The 27103-nt window shown below is 40.7% G+C and overlaps 2 protein-coding genes across 2 annotated transcripts; one reads left to right on the top strand and one right to left on the bottom strand.

The window, feature by feature from the left end:
• The first annotated feature begins 358 nt into the window (after positions 1–358).
• slc47a1 (solute carrier family 47 member 1) lies at positions 359–12229 on the top strand. The gene is made up of 17 exons (XM_008292492.1): positions 359–571; positions 963–1064; positions 2367–2435; positions 2536–2684; positions 3080–3122; positions 3816–3860; positions 4614–4711; positions 5409–5506; positions 5586–5699; positions 7160–7227; positions 7372–7480; positions 8814–8889; positions 8972–9041; positions 9161–9293; positions 10589–10683; positions 11033–11137; positions 11244–12229. Exons 1-17 carry the CDS (start codon positions 359–361, stop codon positions 11601–11603), a joined length of 1947 nt encoding a protein of 648 aa, XP_008290714.1. The 3' UTR covers positions 11604–12229.
• A 3016-nt stretch (positions 12230–15245) lies between these two features.
• Positions 15246–20894, bottom strand: slc47a2.1 (solute carrier family 47 member 2, tandem duplicate 1). The gene is made up of 16 exons (XM_008292491.1): positions 20706–20894; positions 19552–19653; positions 19334–19402; positions 19040–19188; positions 18845–18887; positions 18671–18715; positions 18461–18558; positions 18233–18330; positions 17084–17265; positions 16845–16953; positions 16586–16661; positions 16252–16321; positions 16017–16149; positions 15831–15925; positions 15630–15675; positions 15246–15542 (listed from the first exon to the last, which is right to left on the bottom strand). The coding sequence occupies exons 1-16, from the start codon at positions 20892–20894 to the stop codon at positions 15298–15300; spliced, it is 1749 nt and encodes a 582-aa protein (XP_008290713.1). The 3' UTR covers positions 15246–15297.
• Between the last annotated feature and the right edge of the window lie 6209 nt (positions 20895–27103).

Here is a 27103-nt window from a genome sequence, read left to right as displayed (position 1 = left end):
ATGTCCACAAAGCATTTGCTTGCACAGATATGCAAACACAATGTTTTTCCTCCAAGATGCATTTATCAGCGCTACTTTGAACCTTTTTATCAAAAAAGACTTTTGTTGTTTCCCACTCCCTCTTCTCTGCCTTTATGGTCTCACCGCCCCATTCTTCGAAACCTCACTATTTAATTAATAACTTCGAAGGAGTGCATGTGTTGTACTTCTAAGCCCGGGTAGGTCGACTGCCCCTCTTACCCTTGCACTCTCTTTCCTCCCCCCTTCCCTCCCCCTCTTGCTTGCTCCCTCCCTCCCTCCAGTGTTATGTAGCTTTTCTCCCTTCTCTCTCCCTTCTGTCTTCTATTTCTGTGTTTGAATGGAGAAGCTGGGTTCCCCAGGACCTGCACACCCCTTGCAGGGTGAAGGGCCCGTTGCTGGGGTTTCTGTTGCCAAGACGGCAGGGGTTGTGGGAGATGAGGAGGCGACGCTGCCCAGCTCAAAACTGTTTCGGTGTGCATGTGTGAGGCGTTGGCTACCACTGGTCTACAGAGAAGAACTTCACGAAGTCTTACGACTCACAGGCCCACTGGTGAGTAGGGTAAAGTTGAAGTGTTAGTAAGGAGGGGCAGTCGCATGTTGTTCACAAAGTGCCGTGATTGCAGTACGTTTAGTTACTGTAAACCTGTGCTGCAAAATTACTGTTTAACATCCAGTGCCACATAATGCAATCTAACAGTGCAATCAGTTACCACCTCTGAAGTATTTTTGTGCAGCGTGTAGACTTCACGTGGATAAGAACTGGTGTCAATACTTGCTGAGTGACAGTGCAAACTAGCCTGTGCCAAGTGATTTCACAATATACTTTTCTGAGTACTGATACGATGCTTGAACACAGTTGACAACAATTTGCTGCATTAATTTCACCTGATCAGTGATGGGCTGTGTGCGAAGTAGTTACATCTTTGTGTTTATTTGTACAGGTGCTGTCTCGCATTCTGAGCTTTCTCCAGCAGTTTGTCATCAGCATATTCTGTGGTCACATTGGCAATGCAGAACTGGCTGGATATGCGTTGGCTGTTGCGGTATGATCTATATTTCTTTCAAGTATATATTATGTATTTTAGCCGCTGTAACTGAAGTAGTGCAACTAATATTATTTCACTTTTTAGTAACTCTAATACTGCTGCGCCTACTGCTGTTACTATAACACTACTTTTCTCTACTACTCAGAATAAGAATTAAATAAGTATCTTGTGCATGTTTGGAGCATCAGACTGCTTAAGAAAGACCCTTGTTTCTACCAGAAAGCATTTACAAGATGGTTTCATAAACCCTGCCCTCCTGTGTGGTCATGAGACAGTGTTAGATATTGAAATGTACGTGCGTATCAGATCTGGATTGAGTATGTTTGCCCTATAATAAAGGCTTAGCAAGTTCTTTGCTAACTTGTTAGCAAACGCTTGTCACTTCTTTTTTCATATCCTGCAAACAAAGCAACATGCAGATCCACTGGACCTTTTTAAATTTCAGCTTTCACTTAAAGACTGAGGTCTCTTTTGCAAGACCTGAGATCAGAAGTAGAATCGTGATGAGATGAGAGTGTAACATAGTCAAACATTTTTGATGCACAAAGACAACACTAGCCTGAATTTAGTTCCCCATTTTGCCTCACTTTGGCTTGCTATATGTTCGACGTCTTTCTTCGGACAGTCATAAACATGAAGTGTGCAGTTCTGGAGAAAGACTGTTTATATTTAGTTAGCTTGCATCTCTCTTGTTCATATGTCCCACCTTCCTTCCTGCTCTCCTATCCTGTGCACGAGCTTGAGCATAAAAAGGATAGTTGCATAGATTGGTCTGAGCCACTTTTTCTTCGTTTCCTGGTGACAGAGCAAGGCTTCTGTATGGGATTAACACTGGATTATTTCTGCAGTGCACACGCGAAACAGACAGCCAGCAAACTATCGGAAAATATTTGCAGAATTTGGTACAGTGACCAGTGCTTTTACATCTATAAGGTCCTGAGTTTGAACAATGACTGGAGCCTTTCTATGCAGACTTGTTCTTCCTGTGCCTGCCTACTGTTTTTTTCTTTTTCTCCGTATGTGTCCTCCTACAGTCCGAAGACATGTGTAGGTTAATTAATGACTTAGTTGACTGTTTTTAGACTTTGCTGCGAGTGTGTATGGCTGTCCGTCTCTTTGTGCAAATGTCAGATCCATGTTGATTTTCTGTGGCAGCAGTGTATTAACTCATCGTCTCCGAATACAGTAATTCAATCATACATATTAGTTATGGACATAAACAAAATATACATGAATAGAAGATTTTACACATTTAATAACTAAAGTCTAACTCATCAGCTTCTGTTCTTCACCTCTCAGACCCTTCACGTGACCACAATTGCACCAGGATATGGCCTTGCTGTGGCTTGTGACACACTCATTTCTCAGGTGAGCAAACCACATAACGTGTGCATTATTGTCATTGCATGTAATCCACCAAAAAGGCTTTCATTTTGAACCGGTGTACTCATTCGTTTGCATTTTCTAGACATATGGCGGGAAGAACTTGAAACGTGTGGGAGTAATTCTACAGCGGAGCTCACTGATCCTGCTGCTGTTTTGTGTGCCATGTTGGGGTCTTCTCATAAACTCTCAGAACTTACTGCTCGTCATGCACCAAGAGGATGAGGTGGCGAGGTAAATACTGTTGAAGACAAACTAGTGGGTTATTTAGGGAAAAATACACACATCTTTATCTTTAGTGACATGGCTGTTATGCTTGTCAGCAGAGATGGCGATATTATCTTATACTGTAAGTTCAGCTTTGTTTGTATATTTATCAGGGTATTGGATCAGCATTTGAGTTCAAGTATAGTTCCCCTACAGTTGTATATTAACAGTTTTAGATGCTTGGATATGTGAATCCACCATTTAATTTTTCTATTTACACTAGACAACAAAACAGAAATTTAATGTGAACACATACCTTTTATATCACATACATTGATGGGTGAATATAAGAACCGAAAGAGAATTAATGCCATTGTGTTTGCTCTACTAAATGAATATTACTCTGTTTGTGTCCCCTTTAGAATTGCCCAACTTTATGTGATGATGTATCTGCCAGCTATCCCAGTAAGTGCAATGAATTGAAAGACTCTCTAGAGCATGAGAATTACAGCGCGTTCTCATTTGTTCACAGCCAAAGTCCATACATTGTATATTAGTAAATTACATTTTGCGTCAGTAAAGCAATTAAGGAAAAGCTCTACAAGCTACATCTTTGCAATAATGGGGATAAAATCAGCTGCAGACTTTTTAATGGTTGTAGTCAAACAAAAGTTTATAAATGCTCAAAGCAAGACAAGCAACTCATCTCTGTTCATCATGTGGTGCCAATTACCTCCTTAATTTGACTGAGATAATCCAGTTAAATGACTGGTGGATAAGATTTATAGTTAGCAGAAATGAAATGCAGTATTCATAATAATATTTTCACTAGTGTATAATCACTTGTACCTACGAACTGCTGTGTTTTTATTAGCTTAGAATGAGCTCTTTATATCTACAGTGGGAGTCACTTCTCTTTCACAGAGCCCACCATGTTGGTCGGCCATGCTTCTACAATGGCCCAGAATGGACAAACCAAACACTGACAATAATCTTGTTCATAGAACATTTTGAAATGCACAAGCAGCATAGTTTTGATACACATAGTGGTATTGACAGGTGAATTACATACATCAGATGCTTGTTTGTGAATTCTGTATGCGATCCAGAATGTCTGTCACTTTTATTTTTATAAATTCTTCTTGTTCTTTGCTACAGGCCTTGTTCCTGCACCAGCTGCAGGTTTCCTACCTGCAAAACCAAGTAAGCTCATGAGTGGACACAAGTGTGCTTCTGCAGCACCGAAGATCTGTTCTTCCTTTACCTAAAATAAATTCAGGGAAAGGTGGCTCCAGAGGTGACAAAAAAAAGAAAAAATTCTCATGTCCCTTTGGTAAATAGTTTTCATATGACAAAAGATATCACGCTGAATCATGTCAACAGTTTTTCCAAGCTAGTGACTTTATGTGTTGGTTGGGTTTTCTGATGCATCTTACTGACTGTGATTATCATCTGGTGTTTCCTTTGGTGGCATTACTAGGTTCACATTTTTAGTGAAATGTAACACATCTGGTTAGATTTCAATGAAATTTGGCTCAGACATTTATGTCAGGATGAATTGCAGTGACTTTGCTCAGCTTTTTATCTCGTGCCACCAAAATTCTATATTTTTTTCACTACTATTGTTCAAGTAACTGCAAATATTCTGCATCAGTTGCACTTTGTCTTTAGGGCTGATTATATGCTAAAATGCAAAACTAAGATGGTGTACCTGCTAAACATCAAGCAGTGGCATTTGTGCCTACATTTACAGTGTCAGCAAACTGATAGCATGGCTGTAGCTTCTTAGCCTTGTTACCACTGGAGTATGACCTCAGTTTGTTTACAGGAAGCAAACAAAATCAATTACATTTTGGTTTGTCCTTATTGCAGATAACCTATATAAATAATGTTGTGATTTGAGCTCGACAGACTCAGATTGCTAATTATGGATTCCATGTCTTTTCTATGTGTCAGGGGATCATTCTGCCTCAGATGTACACAGCAGCAGTAGCAAACGTCCTTAACTTAGCATTCAACTACGTGTTAATCTTCAGCCTGGACCTGGGTGTTGTGTAAGTGTATCATGCTGCTTCTCCATACCCTTTCATGTTTGATGGACTTTGTATTCATACATATTGTATCAGGGTTTAAGCGGCTTAACAGCTAAAATATACAAGTTAAGCATCTACAGCATTAAAAGCAGAGCAACTTGCTTTCTCCTGTCCAAAGAGGAGAGGCTAATGTGCAGATGCATAGCCAGGAGTATGGAAAGCGGAGGACATTAGGTCAGAGCACGCCTTACGCATTTTATGTATTCATCTCAGAGAAACTTTTTTTTCCTTTTTTTCTTACAACTGAGTCAGCAGAGCCCTGGTGTTTATTATTTTAACGTCATTTAGGAGAGAGGGGGAGACTGCAGAGGACAGAGAAAGAGGAAAGAACACTGGAAGGACTTGATCTTGTTCCAGCTGGACAAACATTAGATACATCGGGCAGTCAACTTTAACCAACTAGGTGTTTACAGTTGGGCCCTGTTTCTCCCTCACTTTCCATATCAAACATGGACTCCTGCTAATTGTCAAGGGATATTATCAGACCCTTAGAAATCCAGTACGCTCAAACTGTTTCAATCCACACTTCCTCTGAATGTGGTCCTTGTCCATGTCTCTGCCTAGAGACAAGGTGGAACCACATTTATCGTTGACTGTTACTAGATATCCTTCCGTAAATATAAATGTAGATGTAAAGATGTTCTATGTGTGTTTGCAGTGGATCAGCAATTGCGAACAGCCTCTCTCAGATCACCATCTGCCTGCTGTTGTTTGGCTACATCAGGTGGAAGAAGCTCCATCGGCAGACATGGGGAGGTGAGTTCCACACACAAAAGGTAAAATCAAATACTGAATGACCAAATCTGCATTTTATTCCATCTGACACTTTTTGCAGGCTGTACCACTGATTCTCTACAGGAATGGGGCTCTTATATGAAGTTGGCTCTCCCCAGTGCATTAATGATCTGCTTTGAATGGTGGATCTGGGAAGTTGGAGGTTTTCTTGCTGGTCAGTGTCACACACAAACACAGTCATGTTTCCCTCACTTCAGAAGATACCTTGACTAACCCTGAAATCCAACCATACCCATAACTACTAATCCCTAAATCCCTAATCCTCACTCAAGTACATGCACTTGTTTAGGTCTTTCCGTCAGTGTTTCTCTAGTTTAGTGGGGATTGCATCAAAAGTCTCAAAATGTTGTGTAATTTTCCTATATAAAATGTGTTTGTATAGATTCTCAGTTATCTAGGTCAAGGTAATCCTAAATGCTTAAGCAGAAGGTAACTGCATTTGTTTTGGTTGCTGAGGATGTTTTACCTCAAATCAACAACATTCTAGTTCAGATATGTAGAAGTGCATCAAAATCAAAACCCAAGAAGTGGAAGCCTTCATGAACATATCAGCGAGAACACAAGAGAGCTGGACAAGACTCAGCAGTCCACCTTTATCTATACGACAAGGGGAAACTGCCTTGAGGGTAACAATGTTCACATTTTGGACAGAGGAGACAGATTGTTTGAGAGAGAAGTGAAGGAAGCCATCTATTTTAAACTGGAATAACCACCCCTAGCTAGTGGAGACGGACCACTGCACCACCTATCAGCCACATACAATGTGGTGCTGACATCTCTCATTAGACAGTTTCACCTCCATTCACATCTGAGTTTTGAGTGAGTAACAACCAGAAGGTTCCCTTAAGAAGTAAAGACCACCACTCAGTACTGAATAAACACTACTGGATGAGAGGTGAAATGCCTTCAAGAACCAAAAAGAAATTCAGTTGCCTTCTAATTAAGTACTTAATCATGCAATACACATAATGGCCTAAAATGTTGTTTTTTTTGCATCACATTCCACGGATTATACCATACTATTATATTGTACATACTTATTTCCACCTAGTATTTGCTCTGCGCAACTCAGTGAATGAATCATTGCTCTTTAAATGCCATTACAGTGTCTTTCTTACTTTTTACTTTGACAAGGGAATTGTTTGCAAAGGGATAAGTATAAGACATTAAGAAGACCTCCAAACTCTAAAGAACAAAACAACAACCCCCCCCCCCAAAAAAAAAAAATAAATAAAAAAAACAAACAAAAAAAACAAAAAACCAAAACCCATACGTCGGTTAAAGACGTAAACAATAGAGCTTCCTTTTTAGCCATAAATGTGAAGCTGCAGCTCCCCAATCCCCTGAAAAATGAGGTGTCACAGATCCAGGTCATTTGTCCAAAAAACATTCTGGTCTTGAATACAAATACTCTCCTGTAGGTTCATAACAAATGCAAAGGTTAAGAGAATAATCCAAGAGAGTGAGCTTTATTATTACATTTTTTGTCTCTGTATGTGTACAATGTCCTCAATGCATTGGTGTAAAATTCTTCATTGTGGCTTGCTCAGGTGGTAAGACAGTCTTTGTGAATGTCTGAGTCTGATCATGATGTCTTAATCTTTATCATATCAGGTGTACTTGGTGAGGAGGATCTTGCTGCCCAGCACATCATAGCGGAAGTAGGAGCCATATCATACATGGTATGACTTAGTTGTGTATTTACTAGAACTTTGAAATGCATCTTATTAGCAACAATAGTTCTGCTTTTTTGGAAATGTGCTTATTCATTAGAAGATAAGTACCAAATGTAAGTGACACCAAAACCAAATATGTGGTCCCTGCAGTTCCCTTTTGGTATCCATGCAGCTGCCTGTGTGCGTGTTGGGAATGCTCTTGGGGCCGGAGACACTGAGAGAGCCAAAGTGACCTGCAAAGTGGCTCTAATTATGGCAGGTAAATACAAACATACATATTATAGAAGTCGACCACTGAAAATTTTTGCTTCCTACTGATTATCATGTGTATTAATAGGACAGCTCTGATGAACAATTGTGAACAAAATTTTACGTATACGTGTAAAGACCATGTGTACCACGGCAGCCTTGGGTTTCCAATGACTTCTGTAACTCTTAATTTTCTGTGATGGAAAGATTGAAATGCATGTGTCTGTCACAAATAACAGTTATGCATTTTGGTTCTTACATAGATTTATGATAGATCTTCTTGAAATATGACAAAATCTGCTGGATCAAAAATATACATACAGCAATGCCAGGATTTGCTGAAATGTTCCTTGGCTACTTTCACCTCAACAAGGCGCTTTTGGTAGTTGTTCACAAGCTTCTGGCAAACTTCTTATTGTATCTTTGACTATACAGTTCAACTAAATTTGTTGGCTTTTTGAGACAGACTTGTTTCTTCAGCACAGGATGAAGACTTGATGGGGTTTAAATCAGGACTTTGTGGAAGCCAGGATAAAACCTTAATTCTAGTCTGAATTAGGCATTTCCTTACACCATTTTTGATGGGTGTTTGGGGTCATTGTATTGCTAAAACACCAAACTGCAGACCCAACCTTCTGGCTAATGATTTTAGGTTTTCCTAAAATATGTGGAGGTAATCCTCCTTCTTCATTATTCCATTAATTTTGTGTAAAGCACTCGTTTCACTGGCACCAAAACAGCCCCAGATTGTAATACCACCACCACCACCATGCTGGACTGTAGGCTTGATGCTCTTGGGGTTAAAGGCCTCACTTCCTCTCTTCCCAATATATTTCTTGTCACTGTGGTGAAATAGCTCAATTTTGTTTCATGTGACCACAGAACTTCCCTCCTAGTATTTGTGGCCAAGTCCTATGAGTGTATCAAATGGACCCTATTTAAATAGGCTCAGAGACATCAGCAACTGTAGTCAATTACAATCACTGACAAGAAGTTAAGAGGTCATGTCACTAACAAAATTTGATTGACACAACTTTTTTACATCACCAAAACTGATGATTCAAGTGGCTGTGTGTATGTTTTTGACCTATATTTGGTCATTGTTTTAAAGATCTTTAATACATGTATAAAATAAGCAAAATGCCAGATTGTCTTTTGCAACAAAGACACATGGGTTTCAGGCATTTCATCATAAAAATTAAGAGCTGTCGGAGTCGTTGGAAGATCAAAACTGCCACTATGACCTGCATAGTTTTTACAAGTGTATGTGGGAACAGTGTGACTTTTATTTCATTGACTACAACTTGTCAGGTATTGTGCCTCATGTAATGTCCTCGCTATAGGAAGTTTTGCTGTGCTCCAGAGTATTGTCATTGCAAGCACTAGGTCTGTAATGGGCTACATATTCACCTCAGATAGGTGAGTTTCTGACCAACGCACGTTCATTTCTGTGATATTCAAAAGCAACTCTGTTTTGATTGTTTTATTCTACTGTCTGCAGCACAATTGTGGAGATTGCATCAGGGGGCCTCACAGTCTACACCTTTGTACAATTCTTCGATGCACTTTTGGTACGTCACTACAGAAGAGGACAAACGTCTTTCCCTTGTTTTACACCAAACAATTGTGCTGAATAATACACCTGTTATTCAGTGTCTTTTTTTCTCTTCTTTTCTGTGTGTTGTTTCAGTGTGTCAGCACAGGGATTCTTATAGGGTCTGGGATGCAGAAATTTGCTGCCTGCATCAACTTGGTGAGCTACTACTGCATCGGCCTGCCAGTGGGAGTAGCTCTGATGTTTTTTGCCAACTTGAGGATATTAGGTAACTCTCTCATCCTGTTCTATGTATGTCTTTGCAAACACATTATAGATTAAATGTGTGGTGCCTTCATCACCCAGAATGCAACTAAACTGCTGACAGTTTAAGATTCAGGTGTGATATGTATCCTCAACCTTTGGCCCTGCAGCCTTTTTCGAAACTCCTCCAGACCTGGCAAAACAAACTGTGATGTGATAAATTGGTGAAATTCCCCCTTAAGTTGGGTTTTTAAATGCCTCATATTTACTTAACAGCACTTATAAAACCTATAACTTCAGGCAATCAGGCAACCCCATGTGTTATAGGACAGCTAAAGTAAACAGGCAAGTCTCAAAGGTGAGGGTAATTTGTGCTAATATGTTTTCTTTTGTTAATAAATTCAGTTGCCCACTTGCCCCAGATGCCATAGCAAAGATATTTCTTACTTTTCCGACAAACAGCACCTTAGAAATATGCCTCTGGGAGTTGAAAATAAAGTAGCGTGTCTATATTTAAATTGAGAGTCATTAGTTAAACCCACAAATCCCTGGTCCTGCTGTACCAGGCGTTCCTTAATTTCCTTCTCGACAGGCCACCATTTACCCCCTGCTGGAGTGGAGCTCTGTGCTGTCCACTCAAAGTCTGCATGTACTGATGAAAGCATACAAGCACACACATACACATGCACATACTAAATGTGCATCCTCTGTCTTGCATGCATCTGTGTTTCCTCTGGTGACCCACGAAGAAATCTGTGATAAGCAAATGTGTTTGGAAGATTGACTGATGCTTTTTAAAGTGGATTGAAATATTTGTAATTCGAATAGCTGCAGGGACTCTAAGGTATAGCTCAGGCAATATTGTAAGAAAGACTGATTCACAATGCAGACATGCAACATGTTTGGAATTCAGTGTGAGCATATCATCTCACATATCTAGGTTGTCCGTATCTTTTAATACAATATTACATATGCTGTTTGTTTTTCTTGATGACCAGTTTTATTTCTAGGGTTCATACATACATCCATTATCTATACACCACTTAATCCTCACTAGGGTTGCAGGGGGGGGGGGGTCACCAGTCTATCACAGGGCTACACTTAGAGACAGACAACCAAGCACACTCACATTCACACCTACGGACACAGAAAGATCCCCACTGCCCCCACTGGGATGTGGACTGGTGACCTTCTTGCTGCGAGGCAACAATGCTAACCAACTGTGCCACCTTGCAGCCCCTTATTTCTAGGGTGTATAAAGTAAATACACTGTTTATTTTTCTTTAACCTGTGTGTTTGAATTTTTGTCCCTCTTTTTAGGCTTTTGGTTGGGTATCATTGTGTGTTCCTCCATTCAGACGTGTTGCTTCATTGGTCTGATCTTTAAACTCAACTGGAAAAAAATCACACACAAGGTGGGATGCTCTTATGTTTCTTTAAAATCACAGAATTATTTGTGCTGTTCTTTCTTCCTCTTTTTTTCTCCCTGAAACCGGACCCTCTGATTCTTATCAGGGAAGATAAGGCCTCTGCTGCACACCAAGGCATCAAGCTGGCTTTCCAGCATAAACTGAATGTGGATGAGAGATAGATCTTGAAACATGAAACAGGACACGATTTATATATAAAATACAGTAAAAGCGTGAATTTAAGTAGCAAAATATGGAATTTCCATCACAATAACGTTGGTTGTTTTGTGAATCCTATCCTGGCTATTAAAAATGCATACCAATTATCTGTATGTGTCTCTTGAACTTTACTCAGGCTCAACAGCGAGTTGGGGTGAAAATAGCAGTGACACCAAAATGTTCTGCTGGTACATCATTGAATGAAGCGATGCTGCCGGTTGTCTCCGACTCCCCAGACACCGTAAGTAGATGTGCAAACTACATGGTGTAAAGTCTGCCAGGGTTTTCTCACTTTGTCTTGTCATATTGGAGTTCACCAATAACAACTGCATCTTTGCACCCTGAAGGCCCAGCTGAACAGCGATGGAACTTCTAAAACCAATGTCTACAGCCCTGTCAACACCCAGGATCAGGAGCGGAAAGTGGTTCATGAGGCTGAGGGCAACAATATTAGCACAGAAGGCGCTGAGAGGGATTCAGAGCAGAGCAAAAACACCAAACCTGAAAAGCTGCTCTCTACCAGTCAGCTGATCTTGCGTCGGGGATTCACCCTTTCGCTTGCAGTTCTTGCTTTGGTTGTAGGTATTGCTTTCCACATTGCTTTTCCACCCCCGGAGCCCAGAGCTCAAGGCTGGGCCAACTTCACCCAGAACTTCACCAGTGACTTCACCCCTACACCACTGATTTTACTAAACCAAAACGTCTGAGTTATCTCTGACCTCCTAATGTAGACTTTTTGTGGCTGTTCTCACAAACAGCCAATTTGTTCCTCGGGAGAGAAATATTTAATTCCTCTGAAGTTGTACACCTTCTCATAAACCTGGGCTATTTTTTATTTTATTTTTTAAACCAACCATTAGCATGGCCTAATGGTTTTATTTTTTGCCGAGAAACATGTCTCAGTGCTGCACTTTTCAGTAAATGCACAGAAAGCAGGATGAAATATCAAATAAGACTGAAACCGGTTGGATGAAGAAAGGTCTTGTTACAGAGATAGTGTTTTCCCGCAGATAGTTTGATTGTACAATGTATTCTTGACTTGATTTACATATTGCACTGCATTGCTTACTGACCCTAAATCATTCACTTTTAACTTTAACTTCAGGATTGACTGTAAATATCTGATGTAAAATTTACATTTGTGCATATAAATATGTAATATACAGTGTAACTGTATGGGCAGTTGGTACATCATTGCTGCATTGTCTTCCTGTAAAACTGTCACTCTGTCTTGTTATTCTTTAGGATAGAGGTGATTGATAAAGATAAGCTGCTTGTATTAATTTAATGTACTGTAGTAGTGCACTAATCAATAAAAATTACATTTAAAGTGTGTAATAATGAAATGATCACATATGGTGGATGACAAAAGTAAAAATATTTCATTATATAACATGTAATTCACTCTTACTATGATTCACATTATTGAGATCCACCTGCTAATTTCACAGCATCCAAGAGCAAAATGCTTGCATAATAAATGCTAAAACAGCCACTTTCACATGAGATAGGTTTGCCAAAGAAACAGACCATAAGAAGCACAAAACCCAGATTAAAATGTCATTAGAATCCCTATGAATAAATGTCACAGAGGTCTAGTGCTGGGACTACTGACACAACCACGGTTTTATTAAAATTCTGCGCCTACATACTGTAGTTCATATTATTTAGCGGTGGTAATGTTTAAAATAATGGCTTTTAGTACTGTATCTGCAAAGGCTCACAAATTGCATTTAAAGAAGGTGCAGCACAATGATTGGAGAAAGGCAGGCTGCTTGTTTAGTTGATATAGTAACTCAGGAATGTGGGTTGTTAAATAACATGAAAACTGAAACCTTAAAATTAATTAAACCATCTCATGATAGCAAAATGAATTAGCCACTATAGACCTGGTGTCACTGACCTTTATTACGGCAATCAATCCTGAATCAACAAAACTGTTACACAACATATGATGACATATGCCAGTACCAGCAGCAGTAGTGTATAGTATTTGACTCTAGATTACTTATTATAGATCATCCATGTCAACTTTTCAGACTGTAAAGCCCTCACATGTTAGTGTTTGTGCATATGCCAGTAGTTTGTGACTACGTTTCACTGCAATAATATATAATATATAATATTAATACCAACAGCCATGAAGCAACGGAGTCCCAGATATATTATGGTGGCACAACCAAGAAGTTCTTTAAGCTACTAACTTCTAATCTAAAGATACTGACAGCAAATCTTCACGCAGTCACTTGTCACTTGTTAATGATGCCACAGCATGTCACTGATTGCTGTCTCTGGAGGTGAGCGGGACAAGATTATGATCTCTGTGAGGAGCCTGTGGCAGTATCTCCGCTGATGAGCAAGACTGAAGCTCAGACGATGATGTAAGCGCCTATGAATCAAACCTGATTTACATGTTGAATAACGATAAATTAATATGCAAGTTTTTATGTGACTGTTCAGTCAACGTCAGTCTGTTGCAACTCCGGTGGCTTGTGGGAGCACCGGCTTCATAAAGGCCAGAGTGGAAGCTTTAAAGGAGACCTCGCTGACGTCAGAGCTCTATTGAAGTTAGCACTTACGGAAATGAATGAACCAAAATATGCAGTGGTTAAAAAAAAAAATCCCAAAAAACAAAAACCCTTGATGAGAGTCTGAGTGTCGCCTAAATTTAAGTATGACTGTACCATAAAAATGAAGCTTTCAGCTGATATGTGCTTCTGTAAGCAACTGAAAAAAAGAAGATGGATACTTACTTTTAGAATCTTAATCAAAAATATGTTAATTAAGGCTACATGAACAAAAATGCAATGGAGGTTTAATTCATCTGTGGAAACGTGTAGGTCACGTGCCATTCAGACACACACACACGTATATATACAGTACACACATGTAAGACAAGCTGTTATGGAACCAATGTGATCTCTTTTGCTACTCATTGATCCTAAGGCAGCATTTTGGATCAACTGTAGGTTAAGAACACTGGAGGCAGATTTGCCTACAGTTAGGATGCTCAGGTGACCATGAAACATCCCTTAGTCATGCTGTTATAAGCCTAGAGTGCTGTGAGACTTCCCATGATGCACTGAGCGCCTCTCCTCTGCTCCTCTGCTCGTCTCTCTCTGTTTCTTGCTCCATGCGTTTATATGCCACTATTACATGTCACTAACTTTGTCATCTCTCTCCTGTAGTTTGTGTAAGTTCAATAAGGAAGGTATGTTAAGCCATTCCGCTCTGCAAATACAGAGTATTCCTGCTGCTCTTTTTGTGCCCTACAGTGGCTTATATTAAAATTAGTGCTACATATAGATATATAAAAAAAAGCCATTATTGAATTGTTAATTGTTTCTACACTTTATATGCTTTCAGGCTGTGGTATCGCTCATTTCCCAAAATGCCAACCCGCTACTTTATTGCCTGTGTAGAAACACCTCATATTCGGATATTGCAGGAAATCATACACGATTAACTGCATGCCGTTAACCCGAGTGAATTCTTGATTTGTGAGCAGGTTTTAACTGCGAAGGCTGAGCTAGCTAGTTATCTGCTCCTGCAGAAGGGAACAGGTGGTTGATTTGTTCAGTTTGACATGTCTTCATCCAGCCAACATGTTGCAGCGTGAGCGTACAGACCTTTCATTATCATCAAATTTGGCAACACAGATCAAAGGAAAGAAAAATAAACCAAAGAAAAAGAGCAGCCGTTCTGTCTTTGATGATGAAAGCACACATCCACGGATGCGCTGTAGCCTAAATATAACATTTAATCATGCTATTTCTAATTGTGGCATCCATTCAGACTATATATTGTGAGAAAATAAATTTCTCCAGTGTCTTGATTGGACCCCATCTTACACATCATGTTTCTATATAAAGAAGACATGCCTGTATATTTTTTTCAGTTCAGCTTTTGATTGGTTGTCTAAATAAAATCCTGCTTTTTTTAAAATAGATTTTCCACATGCGACAAACTTCAAACGTGACTGGGTTTGACTATGAAATAGGCAACCGCTATCAGAAAATGTTCCGTAACTTTAAAAGACATTTCCTTATGTGGTAATTTCAGGAAATACAATTATCATCTAATTGACCTCCAACAAATGTGTTGGACTTTTATAATGTTCAGTAATTACTGGTCATTCTAATGCAGTGATTTTCACTCTTTGGTCATAAGAGCAGAAACTGGCTCCACGAAAGAATTTTTGATTATAAATGAGTTAAAATGAGGCATTTAAAAGCTGCTTCTTCTCTGTCGTCCTTGTGAGGGCAGACGTGGTTAAGAACAAGTCTTGGTTAATATCCTTCGGCTTTACGAGATGCGCTTTACAGTAACACATGAAGATGCACCTGTACTCTCAGAAGTATTTTTTTTATTTCATGCTGCACACACATACACGCAGTCTAATTATGGTGTCTCATCTAATTCGAGCAGCCTGACGAGCAGCTCACTGATGACGACTCCAGCGGCAAGGATGACGAACATGAGCAGCACAGAGAAGCCACGTCGTACCACCAGCTGCCTGACTGACAAAGCCTCGCCAGCTGAAGCCTGCTGACCTGATTCGAGCGCTTCCAGCTTTTCCTCCACTGGACTCAGAGAACTGGATCGACTAGTCTTCACATGGGCCTGTTCTTCATCAGAGTCCAGGGCTGTGAGAAACAATTTTAATGGAAGGTTAACCTTAGTTGCAAGAAAGATGACCAAATGTAGTTGTAGATAAAATCACTTCCGCTTACTGGAATGTTTCTTCTCTGTAACATGGACTCCTGCTCTTACCAGCGCCTATTTAGACAACAATTAAATCACGATTTTTGTAAAAGACACATAAGGTCGAGCTACAACGTTACAACCACATACGATTTGTATTTTGGAATTTGCACGTATAGGTGTGTTGTATTCCTCTTCTGACAGAGGATGTCACCTGTGGAGTCACTCACCTCCTCCTTGGCTTTGTCCCAGTTGAGTTTCCACAAAAAAACAACAAAAAACGTGGCTAGTACCAAACCACAAACTAGAAACCCCATCCAAAGCCCTGCAACCGAGATCGACAGTGTATAGTTTTAGTTTGAAAGGACATATGACAAAACTATCACTTACTGCATTTGTCTTGTTTCCATACTCACCTACAATGCCCATTTTTAGAGGAAACATCAAAGACACTCCAATGGGGAACCCAATGAAGTAATATCCCACCAAGTTACACACAGCACCAATCTTTTGCTTCCCTGCCCCCCTGACAATGCCTCCTGTTATACCCTGTGGAGGTCAAACAAAGAAAAATCTCACATACGTACCAACAAGTCAGCTTTATTTTGCTCATTGGGAGGACAGAGCAACTTTGTTTTGGAAAGTTCTCACCGTAATTGCCTCAGCAATATGGATGAAACTGTACATCTTTATAACATCTGCCACCCTTTGAATAATGTCTCTAAAAACAAGCAGATGTGAAAATGGAATTATAACAAAACTTGCAGTTATTTCATAACTGCATCTACCATGTGTAGGGTAGTAACTATGCAAAAAGTAAAAATCCAGTTTTCTTGCAGGCAAAGATCAATGTCCTCGGAAGTTAATACATGATGAATTATACACTGACACTATATGAGCTGCCAGTGAGAGGATCCGCATGTTCATCTCTGAGCTAAGAATACATAAACCTATGAATGTTACACAGGTGACAGGCTGTCCTTACTTCTCTGTGGTGAAAATGTAACCAATCACATCCTTAGTTACACCAAGACAGGCTCCAATGAAACACGCGGCAACAGCTGGATTGGGCATAAAAAGCATGTTTGAATAAAAAAACAAGGTGAATATATGAAAGCAAGTGTCAGATGATAGAGAAGACTCACTGTCCCATGAAGAGCATTACAAACAAAAACTGATCACAGAAGCATGCCTTTACTGGTACACTGTGGTGGAGATTTTTGAGCTTCATGTTTAATTCGTACTTGCACAGATCAGCGAGACCTTGCCGGACAGCTTGGCTTGCTCTGCGTTCCCAGCACCAAGAGCGTTTCCAACCCGAACACTCGCGGCAACAGAAAAGCCCATAGGAAACTGTGGAATAGGATGAAAACAATCAGTTTAAAGTAAGATTTCTGAAGTCTAAAATAATTCAGGTGCCCACACAAATCTGACTTTAGTCCACGTAACTGGAAAAGCTGTGTGAAAAATGTAAAGGAGTCACCATGTAAGCGATTGCAGCCAGTTCATAAACTATAGACTGAGCTCCCAACTCAGTTTCGCTGATGATGCCTGCCAGGAAGCCTGCAATCTCATACAGCCACCACTCCAGACAATGCATCAGCATGCTTGGGACAGCCAGGCGGAGGAAAGGACCCCATTCCTGCAGGCAGTCTCTTGACCAACCTCGGAGATAATAGGAAGGATGACAGATTGATTGGAACGTATTTGTACCCATTAAGATGACACATAGCCACGTTACTGTCGTTTCACTGAAGAACTGTGAGACTTTTTAGTGTCTGCAAGGCAGAACTGTCATGCATTAGTGAGAGGTCAGTGTTTGATGACAGACAAAACAAGACTAAATACTGATATTCATACTGTATATAATGCACTTTACTGCCGCTGTTGCACTTCTAGTTAGATGGTGACACTTTATCATACAGATGTGTCATGTTTTATTCCCTTTCTAGGAAATTTTCTAGAATAAATGCAATTTGGGTGCAATCTGATGTGCACCACCTGAAAAGGACAAAGAAATTATAGACACAACAGTGTTCAAGTAGTACACAGCAATTAATTTGTTTTGTCCTAATCTAAAAATGTGAAATGTATCGACAACCAAATGTGCAATTCAACATGTATGAAAATTAAAAATAAACATAAATTATCAATATACACTAAGTTGTTTATCTCAAGCTCAAACCAATGCAGTCTAACGCACACAAACTGTTCATCCATCCATCAGCTATACCCGCTTTGTCCTGCAGAGGGTCACGTTGGGCTGGAGCCTTTCCCAGCGTATGGTGTATGAGAGGCATTGTACACCCTGGATAGTCCACCACAGGACCACAAATTACATCCTCCACACTGATCATAATCACAGTTCATATCTAAAACAGTTAACGCAAAGCTGAGCATTGCGGCTGTTGCAGGACTGCTGTATTAGAGCGCAATGTTTTAGCTGAATGTACCTCAAAAACTGGCAACTTTTATGGGGCATCTATTTTTCACAGGCCAGTAATCCCACAAAACTTCATCTAAACTGACTACAATAACAATCTCAGAACTTTATACCCCCTGATAATTAGCATAAATAAACTTTTTTACTGAAACCATTATCTCTACGCCAAATTTAATTCCCTAAACTTACCGTCCCATGTGGCTTTGTGCAGCCCTCTGAGGCAGATGTAGCCAAACAAGAACACAGCCAAACAATACTGTGAGATGGCATTGGCAGCTGCAGACCCCCTTCAGTGACAACAACAACAAAGGTATCAAAGCAAAGCCTTTAGTCAGTGCCAGTCAATCATTAAAACAATTAAAGAATGATAATACAGTGGGTGAATTAACTATGAGAATGAAAGACGTGTGTACTCACGTGACCCCCAGATCCAGAACGTTGAGGAAGACGTAATTGATCAGTGCATTTAGAACATTCCCCACAGCGCCACTTATCACCTGTGGCCACATGATGCCCTGCGAGAGAACACGCAACACCTGCTCTTTACTTACTTTCCCAAAGCACATTTTTCTTCTCGATGAAGTTATTTTGTTTCACATCGGTAGTGTCGGCAGTCAATAAATGCACCTGATTCTGAAGATACCTCCCCTGCAGCTGGTACATGAAGACAGCCTGCAGAATGCAACACATTGAATGGGGTTAATTACATCGATAATGCAGCACAACAACTATTTAATACAGTGTATGTGGATGGAGATACAAAGGATATTTCTGAAAAACCATGAAGGCAGCTGAACTTACTGGCAGAGCCGGCATAAAGATCTTCACATACAGCTGGGAGAGTCTTTATGGCAGACAGAAAAGGGAAAGGCAAAACTGAATAACCTGACGCATGAGTAACAAGTGTACATATATATATATATAGCAATGATGTCAGTTTATGCTATTGTATGAGTATAATACAGTGATTTAGTCAACCTAATGAAAAGGGTTCACCTGGCGACCTCGGCGCTCTGCTTGATAACCAGCAGAATGGGCTGAGTGTTAATAAGGACAGCCCAGCAAGGGAAACAGGCTAAGAGCAGAATCAAAACTCCCCTTTGTGCTATCACTCCTACGCGCTTTAGGTTACCACTCCCATAAATCTGCAATCAAAGGGTCAGAAAAACAGGAAAATAAACTTAAATTTGCTCATGTGTAAGAAAAAGGTCATAACTGATACACAGAGACAAATCTGAAAGAGCGCTGCTCAGGACTGACCTGCTTATGTAAGTAAAATAAATTGAATACCTGAGATATGAGAGTATCACATGCTGATGCCAAACCGCAGCCGATGGAAATGCCTGTGACATTTATTACCTATATTGAAATAAAATGATAGTAAATGACAGCCGTGAAAGAAGAGGTTCACACTCAAGAAGATGAATGTATGCGTATTTAAAAGCAAAGGCAGCTATCATTGGAAGCTAAAATTCCAAAATAAAAAGTCTAAGTGTGAGATCTCTCACCGCTATTGCTAATGCCACCCCTGCCAGCTCTGTTTTCCCCAGGTGACCGCAGAACACCATGCTGACGAAGCCGATCAGGAAGCTCATCAGCTGTGAAATGAGCTGAAAAACAAAATCAAGCTCCTTCGTTTTCAGAACTACAAAAGACATAAATGAACTTCACCAAACATGAATGAAATATTAAAACTCCAAATGCAACACATAAAGTAGCTAATTGAGTTATTATTCATTTAAAGAAACGGTTCTGAGAGGCCCGAGGTAAGGAAAAGTTCTTATTTGCACTGGCAGCTGACATGTGTCGTGCTTTGGTTTTGCTGCGGCTCCTTTGTATTTCTAAATGTCTTTTACTACTTCTCTTTTCTTCTTTAGAAAATAGTTCTTGTGATTGCTGGTGTAGGTTTTTGACGGGTTTTTGGCATCAAAAGGTTTGCACAAAGGGAAACTAAATGCCCTCATCTATCAAGTTTTGGGTTTGTGCAATGAATAGCACTCAATGAAAAGTGGATACATGTTGGGTTGCTACTTTTTTTTTTTCATCTCACAAAGTTATAATTTTCTGTTGAGGAAGCACTTACAAATGCACCTTATTTCATGTGGAATTTTATTTTTTAAATGTTTGAAAAGTAGCTTTGATTTAACATTTGAAATGGATATCAAGAGAGTTAGGGTTGAGGTTTAATTTGGATTCACTGACTTAATGCAGATATTGTTTACATTAGTGTGTAACTTCAAACTTCACATCTCTCCAACACAACCAACAAGTCACACTGTATTTTTTGACATGTAAACTAATGATGTCTTTAAACCATTTATTTGGGTCAGTGAAAGGGTGTCATTTATTTCAGTTAAAGTGTTCTGTATTGTGGCCACACTTTTATCACTATCAGGCAACTATTTCCCAAAGGTTTAAAGCTATTAACCTGTTAATTACACTTATGATTAAGCAGGTGGCAAATTAAAAAATAATTACTGATCCCTCACAATCCTTGTGTTAAAGTAACATTGCAAACTACTAAGTATACAGTCATAATTAAACAGCTTTTCCTGTATGCCGTTCTCAGTATCGCTGCAGTAACTTGGTATCTTTACCTTTAAAAATGTTCCCACTGGTGGAATAACACTGTTTCAGCTGTTGTATCTAAACACAATCTTACCACGGGTCCCGCCAGTTTTAAAAACTGGACTGCTTCACTCTTGTATTCCACAGGTAGCCAGAGCTTGATGCGTTTCAGGCAGGATCCGCAGCATGAGTCAACACTGCGAGCAGCCGGAGAAGGTGATTCATCTGTTTCGGACTGTCCATTTACTCCTCTACATGTGTTTTTTGTGGCTAAATCATCCATACCAAAATGAGATTTGGCAGAAAACAGAAGAGAAGAAAATGATGTTCGTACAGTACAATCGTCCGTGTCCCTTCAGACACAGAGGAGAAGGCAAGGGGTAATCAATAACCAATTACCAGGGTAATAATCAATAACCGAGGCAATGCCTGCCCACCTTGCTCCCTGTCTATGAGAGTGGACATGTATTGTATGCAGCTGCACTGCCACAAGACATATATCTCCACCCCTGAGCCACCAACAAGCTGTACATTCCTCTAGGATATGCTGCTAAAAATGAAACTAGTCAATGATCACTCATCTTCACTGTTTCACTAAAATTCCAGAGAATGAAATGTGATTTGGTCAAAGTTTGAAGACACACGTCTGTAGTTAAACACACTGGATGAATAACAGAGCCATTCTGTTTTTAAAAGGGCATATGCAGGAGGTGGAAGTCACTACGATAGGGAGGAAGAAGTCTAATCTCCAAACGTCTTCAAAGTATGTCCTGCTGCTCAAACGTCTTACCACAGTAAAAGACTTAAACAGTGCAGGTAAATGACACATTATCGTTGCTACTAGATATGTAATGAGGGATTAAAAAGATACCGTCAGTGGTCACAGAGGCTTAGGCTGCTCTGGAGTCTGTGGATTGTGGCTCTTTTATTTTTTTTTTACTGCATATCATGTAGCCATTTTGTTTTAGTCATTCCCAAAGGGCTGAATGATTTTGACATTTTCATTACATTCAGTCATTTGACCCACTGTAAAAACACAACATATCGACTAGAACTCTTTTATGTAAAGAAGTAACACAGGATGAATTAACAGCCATTGATGGCATTTCTATGAGCTGACACAAGCAAGACATAAACACAATTAACTCCCCTTTAAATCTGCAATTATGAGCTTCTTGTACCCTAAATGGTTATCGATTATGAAATTTGCCTGCATGTACATAGACAGTCAATAATTATTTGAGTGGGAAACGGAAGAATGGTTAAATATGTTAATGTAATCATGTGAACACTAAATGTAGCATCTTTGATTGCTGTATTTCATGTGGACCACGAGGTCACTGTAGGCGCGGCGTGATAATATGTATGAGAAACAACACATTTAAATACAAACTAAGAGATGAAGAAGGGAAATGTTTGAACATTCCTGTCACCAGTACAAACACTGTCTGCTGAAATCCAACAAACTCATTTGATACCTGCAGAGATACAAAAGAGATGAGGTTGTGTTTCTCGCTCAGAGACAGACTTGTTTATTTTTCCCTGAGGTAAATCACCGAGTCTGTCTCAGCAAAGCAACACACACACACTTGTATCCTGTCAACGCATCATGTACTATGTAATGTTCCTCCTGCCACAGTAACACCTCTCAGCGAGGCGTTACTCTCTCTGGTTGCGGCTGTGAGAACCTCCCATTGGGTGGTGCTGTTTTGCTCCTGTTGAAATCCAACCGCTCAAAAAAAATTTCTGGCACACCAGGTTGGAGAAACATTTGTTTCTCCTTCAGCTGATTTAAATCATTAAACACAGTCAAGGAGCCTGGTAACATACCGTCAAACATATTGTCAAACACTTAATTTTTGCAGTTTCGACTGTTTCTTTTCCTCGGGGGCCCAAAGGAGAAGAGTAGAACATTAAAAAAAAAAAAAAGGAAGGGAAATTAGCGGAGGCCAACGGGAGAGGAAGGGGGTGACACCTAATGTAGGCTCTCATTCATTTTCCTGGTTCAGTGATGCAGCAAGGCCCAACGGGTCCACCCACCCACCAAATTGTATTCCTCCGTCTCCCCCCGTCCCAACCACACGCACAGAATCACACACACGTAAATATGATCCACCAACCAGCGCGGCCGGCGTCCGCCGTGACGTCACACTGCAGTTCTTCTCGGGCTCCACTGGATGACAGTGGCAAGTCACCGCTTCCACGCGATGAGCCGTCATTCTTAATGGCGACTGCTCAAAGTGTGTGGACGTGAGTGCATTTGTGTACGTGTTTATGTGTGTGTGCGTTTGGGTGGGGTTCGCGCGCCGGATGGGTAGCGATGGGGTATTGAGGAGGTGGAGAGGGTTTATTGGAGGGGGGTAGGTGGGTTGATGGTAGGTGTAGGAGGCGGGAGGTGAGGGGGTGGCGGTGGTGGTGGGGAGGAGGAGGGTGGTGGGCAGTAAAAATCGCAAATGAGAGGAAATTGTTTTGAGTCACAGCAGATTTGGTGGAGTGAGATAAGGGCTGATGACGGTGGTGGTGGTGTGATTAGGATTAGGGTGCCGGTGGAGGGGGTGTAGGGGGTTTGGAGAGAGTCGAAGGTGGCGGCGGCGGCGGCGGCGGCGGTGGTGGGGCGAGTGTGTGCACGGAGGAAGGTTTTGGGAGGGGTGAGAGTATTTGCACGCACAGTGTGTGTGTTGGGGTTTATCTGTGTGTGTGTAGGTTGTAAATTTTTCTGTTTTCCACCCCCCCTCTGAGTATGAGAGAGGGGAATTGAGGAAAAGATGAGGAGATGGGTGGTTTAGATAATGGCGGCCACAGAGAACGGACGAGGGCAGAGGGTGTCACGCAGAAAGATAGAGTGCGATGGAACAAGAAAGAGTCGATGAGACAAAAGAAGTGAACATTTGATAGAGAGGCGAAGAAGAGAGACAGAGTGCAGAGGGTACACCGGTGTGGGGGGGGAGGAGGGAGGTGTGCAGGCCGTGGATGAGAGGAGAGACATTGAAAGAGTGCCAGAGTGATTTTTGACGTGTCTCTCTCCTCTCTGTCGTCCCCCCACCACCACCACCACCTCCCCACCTCCGCCCCTCTTTGTTGGTTATGTTGTGGGTAGCTTTGCTGGTGAGAGCTTTAGGGGTTTTGGAGTGAACAATGACGCAGAGGGACCCGCTGCGTCTGCTCCAGCTGATAATGATGATGCCCAAAAACGATAACAATAATAAGTAGCTTCTCGTGGAAACCTAAAACCGCTGGCACGTGACGCTATACGTCACAGACTATCACACACGACACAGTGGACACACAGACATGGCTATCTCACGTTGGCAGTGTGTGTGAGGGTGGTCAGAGGGAGCGAGAGGGAGAGAGAGCGAGACACAAAGAGAGACAGAGGTGGAAACAGAAGGGAAAAAAAAGGGGAGCGGGGATGAAAACGGATTACGCTCCGAGTCCGTCACCTGCATATACTTGACATTCGCATACGGGACGAAAGTGTGCGAGCTGAAAGTGAAAAACTAAATGAATGCATTTATAGCTGCCCCTATTGTATACAGGCAATCTTGTGTAATTTTGCTTTTATCAGTACAGACAGAAAAAAAAATAAATAAATCAAAGCAGCCACTCAGAGAAAAGCCGAACCCTACTGAGAAGCATTATTTTGAAATGTGGTAAAAACCTGAATGAGATGGTGGGAGGTGTGCGGTTTGTCTAACATATTTTTGACCACATTTTTCAGTTTAAATCTACACAATGTCAAGCGCTTCATTTGAATTTTAGACTTTGTCAAAAGGAACCAGTAATTGAAGCGTGGACTCATCTCACGATACAGATGAAAAGTAATTCAGCCATGACTAAAGCAGAAGAAAATTTGCTGTCTGCTCTTTTGATGATGTATGAGCCATTGAATTTCTTTTGGTGAGTCATATAGAAATTACTTGAAATAGTCATAGCGATGCTGCGCTCACATTGTAAAGTAGGTGCTATAAATATGGTTTGATGCTTTGGGAATTTTAACTTCAGCCCGCTTTGTGAGGAACGGAGACAGCAGAGGAATGGTATTCTTCTTCAAAAAACAAATTACAGTCGTGGCATGTAACTGTCGAATCTCTCAGGTAATTAGGTTAGACTATGCCTTAATCAATTCCTTGTCTGACCTGCTAAAACAGGCATCTCGGGAGCACATTGTAATTCCACTGTTGATTTAAAAGTGCTGTCCTAATGCAATGGACGAGCTTTCTGAAATGCCACCAACCCTGATTTGTCTTCAATGAGTCATCCAGCCTCTAAAACAATGCGACACCGTGCCGCCCGGTCCCTGGTGACACACTGTCCTTTCCATAGCACCCTTGATGAAGCTGCGGGTTTGTTCGTGGGGGTAAACACAAACAGACAGCACCAAAGGGTGTCTCACAGACTGCTCACATGGGCAAGGACAAGAGGTTAGGAGAGGGGGGGGGAGAAAAAACCTGCAAAAGATCAGAGTGAAGCAGGTTTTTGAGGACACACTGTATGAGTCAGTTGAAACCCTCCCATTAAGCTCGCATATGACTGCGTGTCTTTGTTGGGTGTGCGATGGGGTCGGAGGGCTGTATTATCGATGACAAATGCATGGTTGGAAGTGATGCTATGCTTTGTTGACTCATAGGCTGAAGAGGCTCATTGACTGTGGCAGCTGGTTGACCTTGGAGGGAAAGCAACCTGTTTCTCTCACTTTCGGTTTTACCCTTTGGAGCTTTTTTTTTTCTTTTTTTCCCCCCATGTTGTCTCGTCTGAGGAAGTGAAGCGGGAGATGTAGGTTCTGACAAGAGTGTCAGAGAAGCAGGGAGGCACCTGGCCTCACCTTCAGCGCTTCACGTCTCTCTCAGCTCTTTAAATCGGATCCTGACGCACAGTGATATGCTGCCGGTGTAACTATGCAATATCTTGTTTGGGAAATAGACTGAAAACAAAGTTGTTGAAGCCTCATGACACACTACAGCGATTTCTGATTCAGCCTGATAGCTTTCATCGTGACATGTGCACAACCTTTTAACTTCAGAAACCTGGACTATAAACTTGTATACTATATAAAAAAGTTGGGCATATCTCTTACTGAATGATGTGGTTACATGAGTTTTCATTTTGAATGTACAGTACAGAAGGAACGGTTACGTCCACGCCATCTACACAATATCTGCATTCTGCTCTTTTAGGCTCATACTGTACGTTAGTATATCCTAAACACATTTTTATAATAAACTTAAAAGGCATGTGGCTAACAAAATATACACCATAAATAAGAATAAAAGGCGTAGAACCTAAAAACATGGTAATAGAAAAGTGGTTCTCCAGCTAAAAGAGAAAAAGATAATACAACAGAGACGAATTCCTCATTTAATTGGATTTGTCGGTATTTATTTGTTTTAATTGTCTTACTTGAAGTTTCTGACTTCTAAAGTGACAAAAAATGTAAATTGAAACTTGTAGTTTGCAGTTGGTCCTGCAGGTTCTACAGCCTTTTAAAGACCTCCTCTGATGAAAAGTAAGTTTTCAATGTTGGTAATTGGTCACAATCGTGATTCCTATATGCATGAAGACACATCATGAGTGAAATAAACGTCACACACAAGCGTTTCCACCGTGGACCTACAGTGTAAAAGCAACAGTCTCAATAATACAGATTTAGACAGCTGCGGTTTGACACCTAGCAAACCTAAGGAACCAATGATTTCAGCTTGCAGGTAGGACTTTCTGTATCAGAGGCATTTTGAAGTTACAAAAGATGATATTGTGAACCCTTATCTAGCATTAGTTTGATAACATAGTTAAGCTGAAGGCTTGTGTTATCTATTATCAATACATTACGAACCTTGTATATTATGGTAGGAGAAGGACTTTAATATGTTCTTGACCTGTTACATGACTATAACACCATCTTAAGCTGCATTGATTTTAAGAAAACAAAATTTGTAAGATTTTCCATCATAATAACCCTTAAGGTGCTTCTGAGTCCAGACCTTTCCTGGAGAACACACAAGTTCTATGTGAACTATCTTTGAGCCACAGTTAGTCATCTGAGAAGTACGAACACGCAAATAAACATTTAGTGCAATTCACTGAAGACAGTGAATCCGTCTTTCTTTCATTGTGCTTCTTGATTCCTTTTTTCCTTTTCCATGACTTCAGCAAACATGAGCAACCAATGGTAACAACAATAATTAATACGGTGTTAAACCTCTTTTTGTTCCCACATGGTGACATTGAGGGGATTACAGAGGACTGACATACAGCAGGTTGATGTTTTTTTCAGTTTGTTAATGATTTGTCTTCTTCAGACTCTACGGTTTCAGTTTTAGACCAAATGTGTGATGAATCATGCAGCTTTTACTAAATCGTGCTTTGGCCAGTGCAGGATTTGTTCCAATGTGGATGTTTGTCCATGAGTTACACATTGTGTTTGAACAGAGTTTGGCCAAATATGTGGTCAGACTCTCCAGTTAAAGGTCACAACTATAGAGTAGGAAAAAAAAA

Source organism: Stegastes partitus, unplaced genomic scaffold, assembly GCF_000690725.1.
Source record: "Stegastes partitus isolate 25-593 unplaced genomic scaffold, Stegastes_partitus-1.0.2 Scaffold814, whole genome shotgun sequence".
Lineage (NCBI taxonomy): Eukaryota > Metazoa > Chordata > Actinopteri > Pomacentridae > Stegastes > Stegastes partitus.
This window is presented reverse-complemented; position numbering and strand designations above follow the sequence as displayed.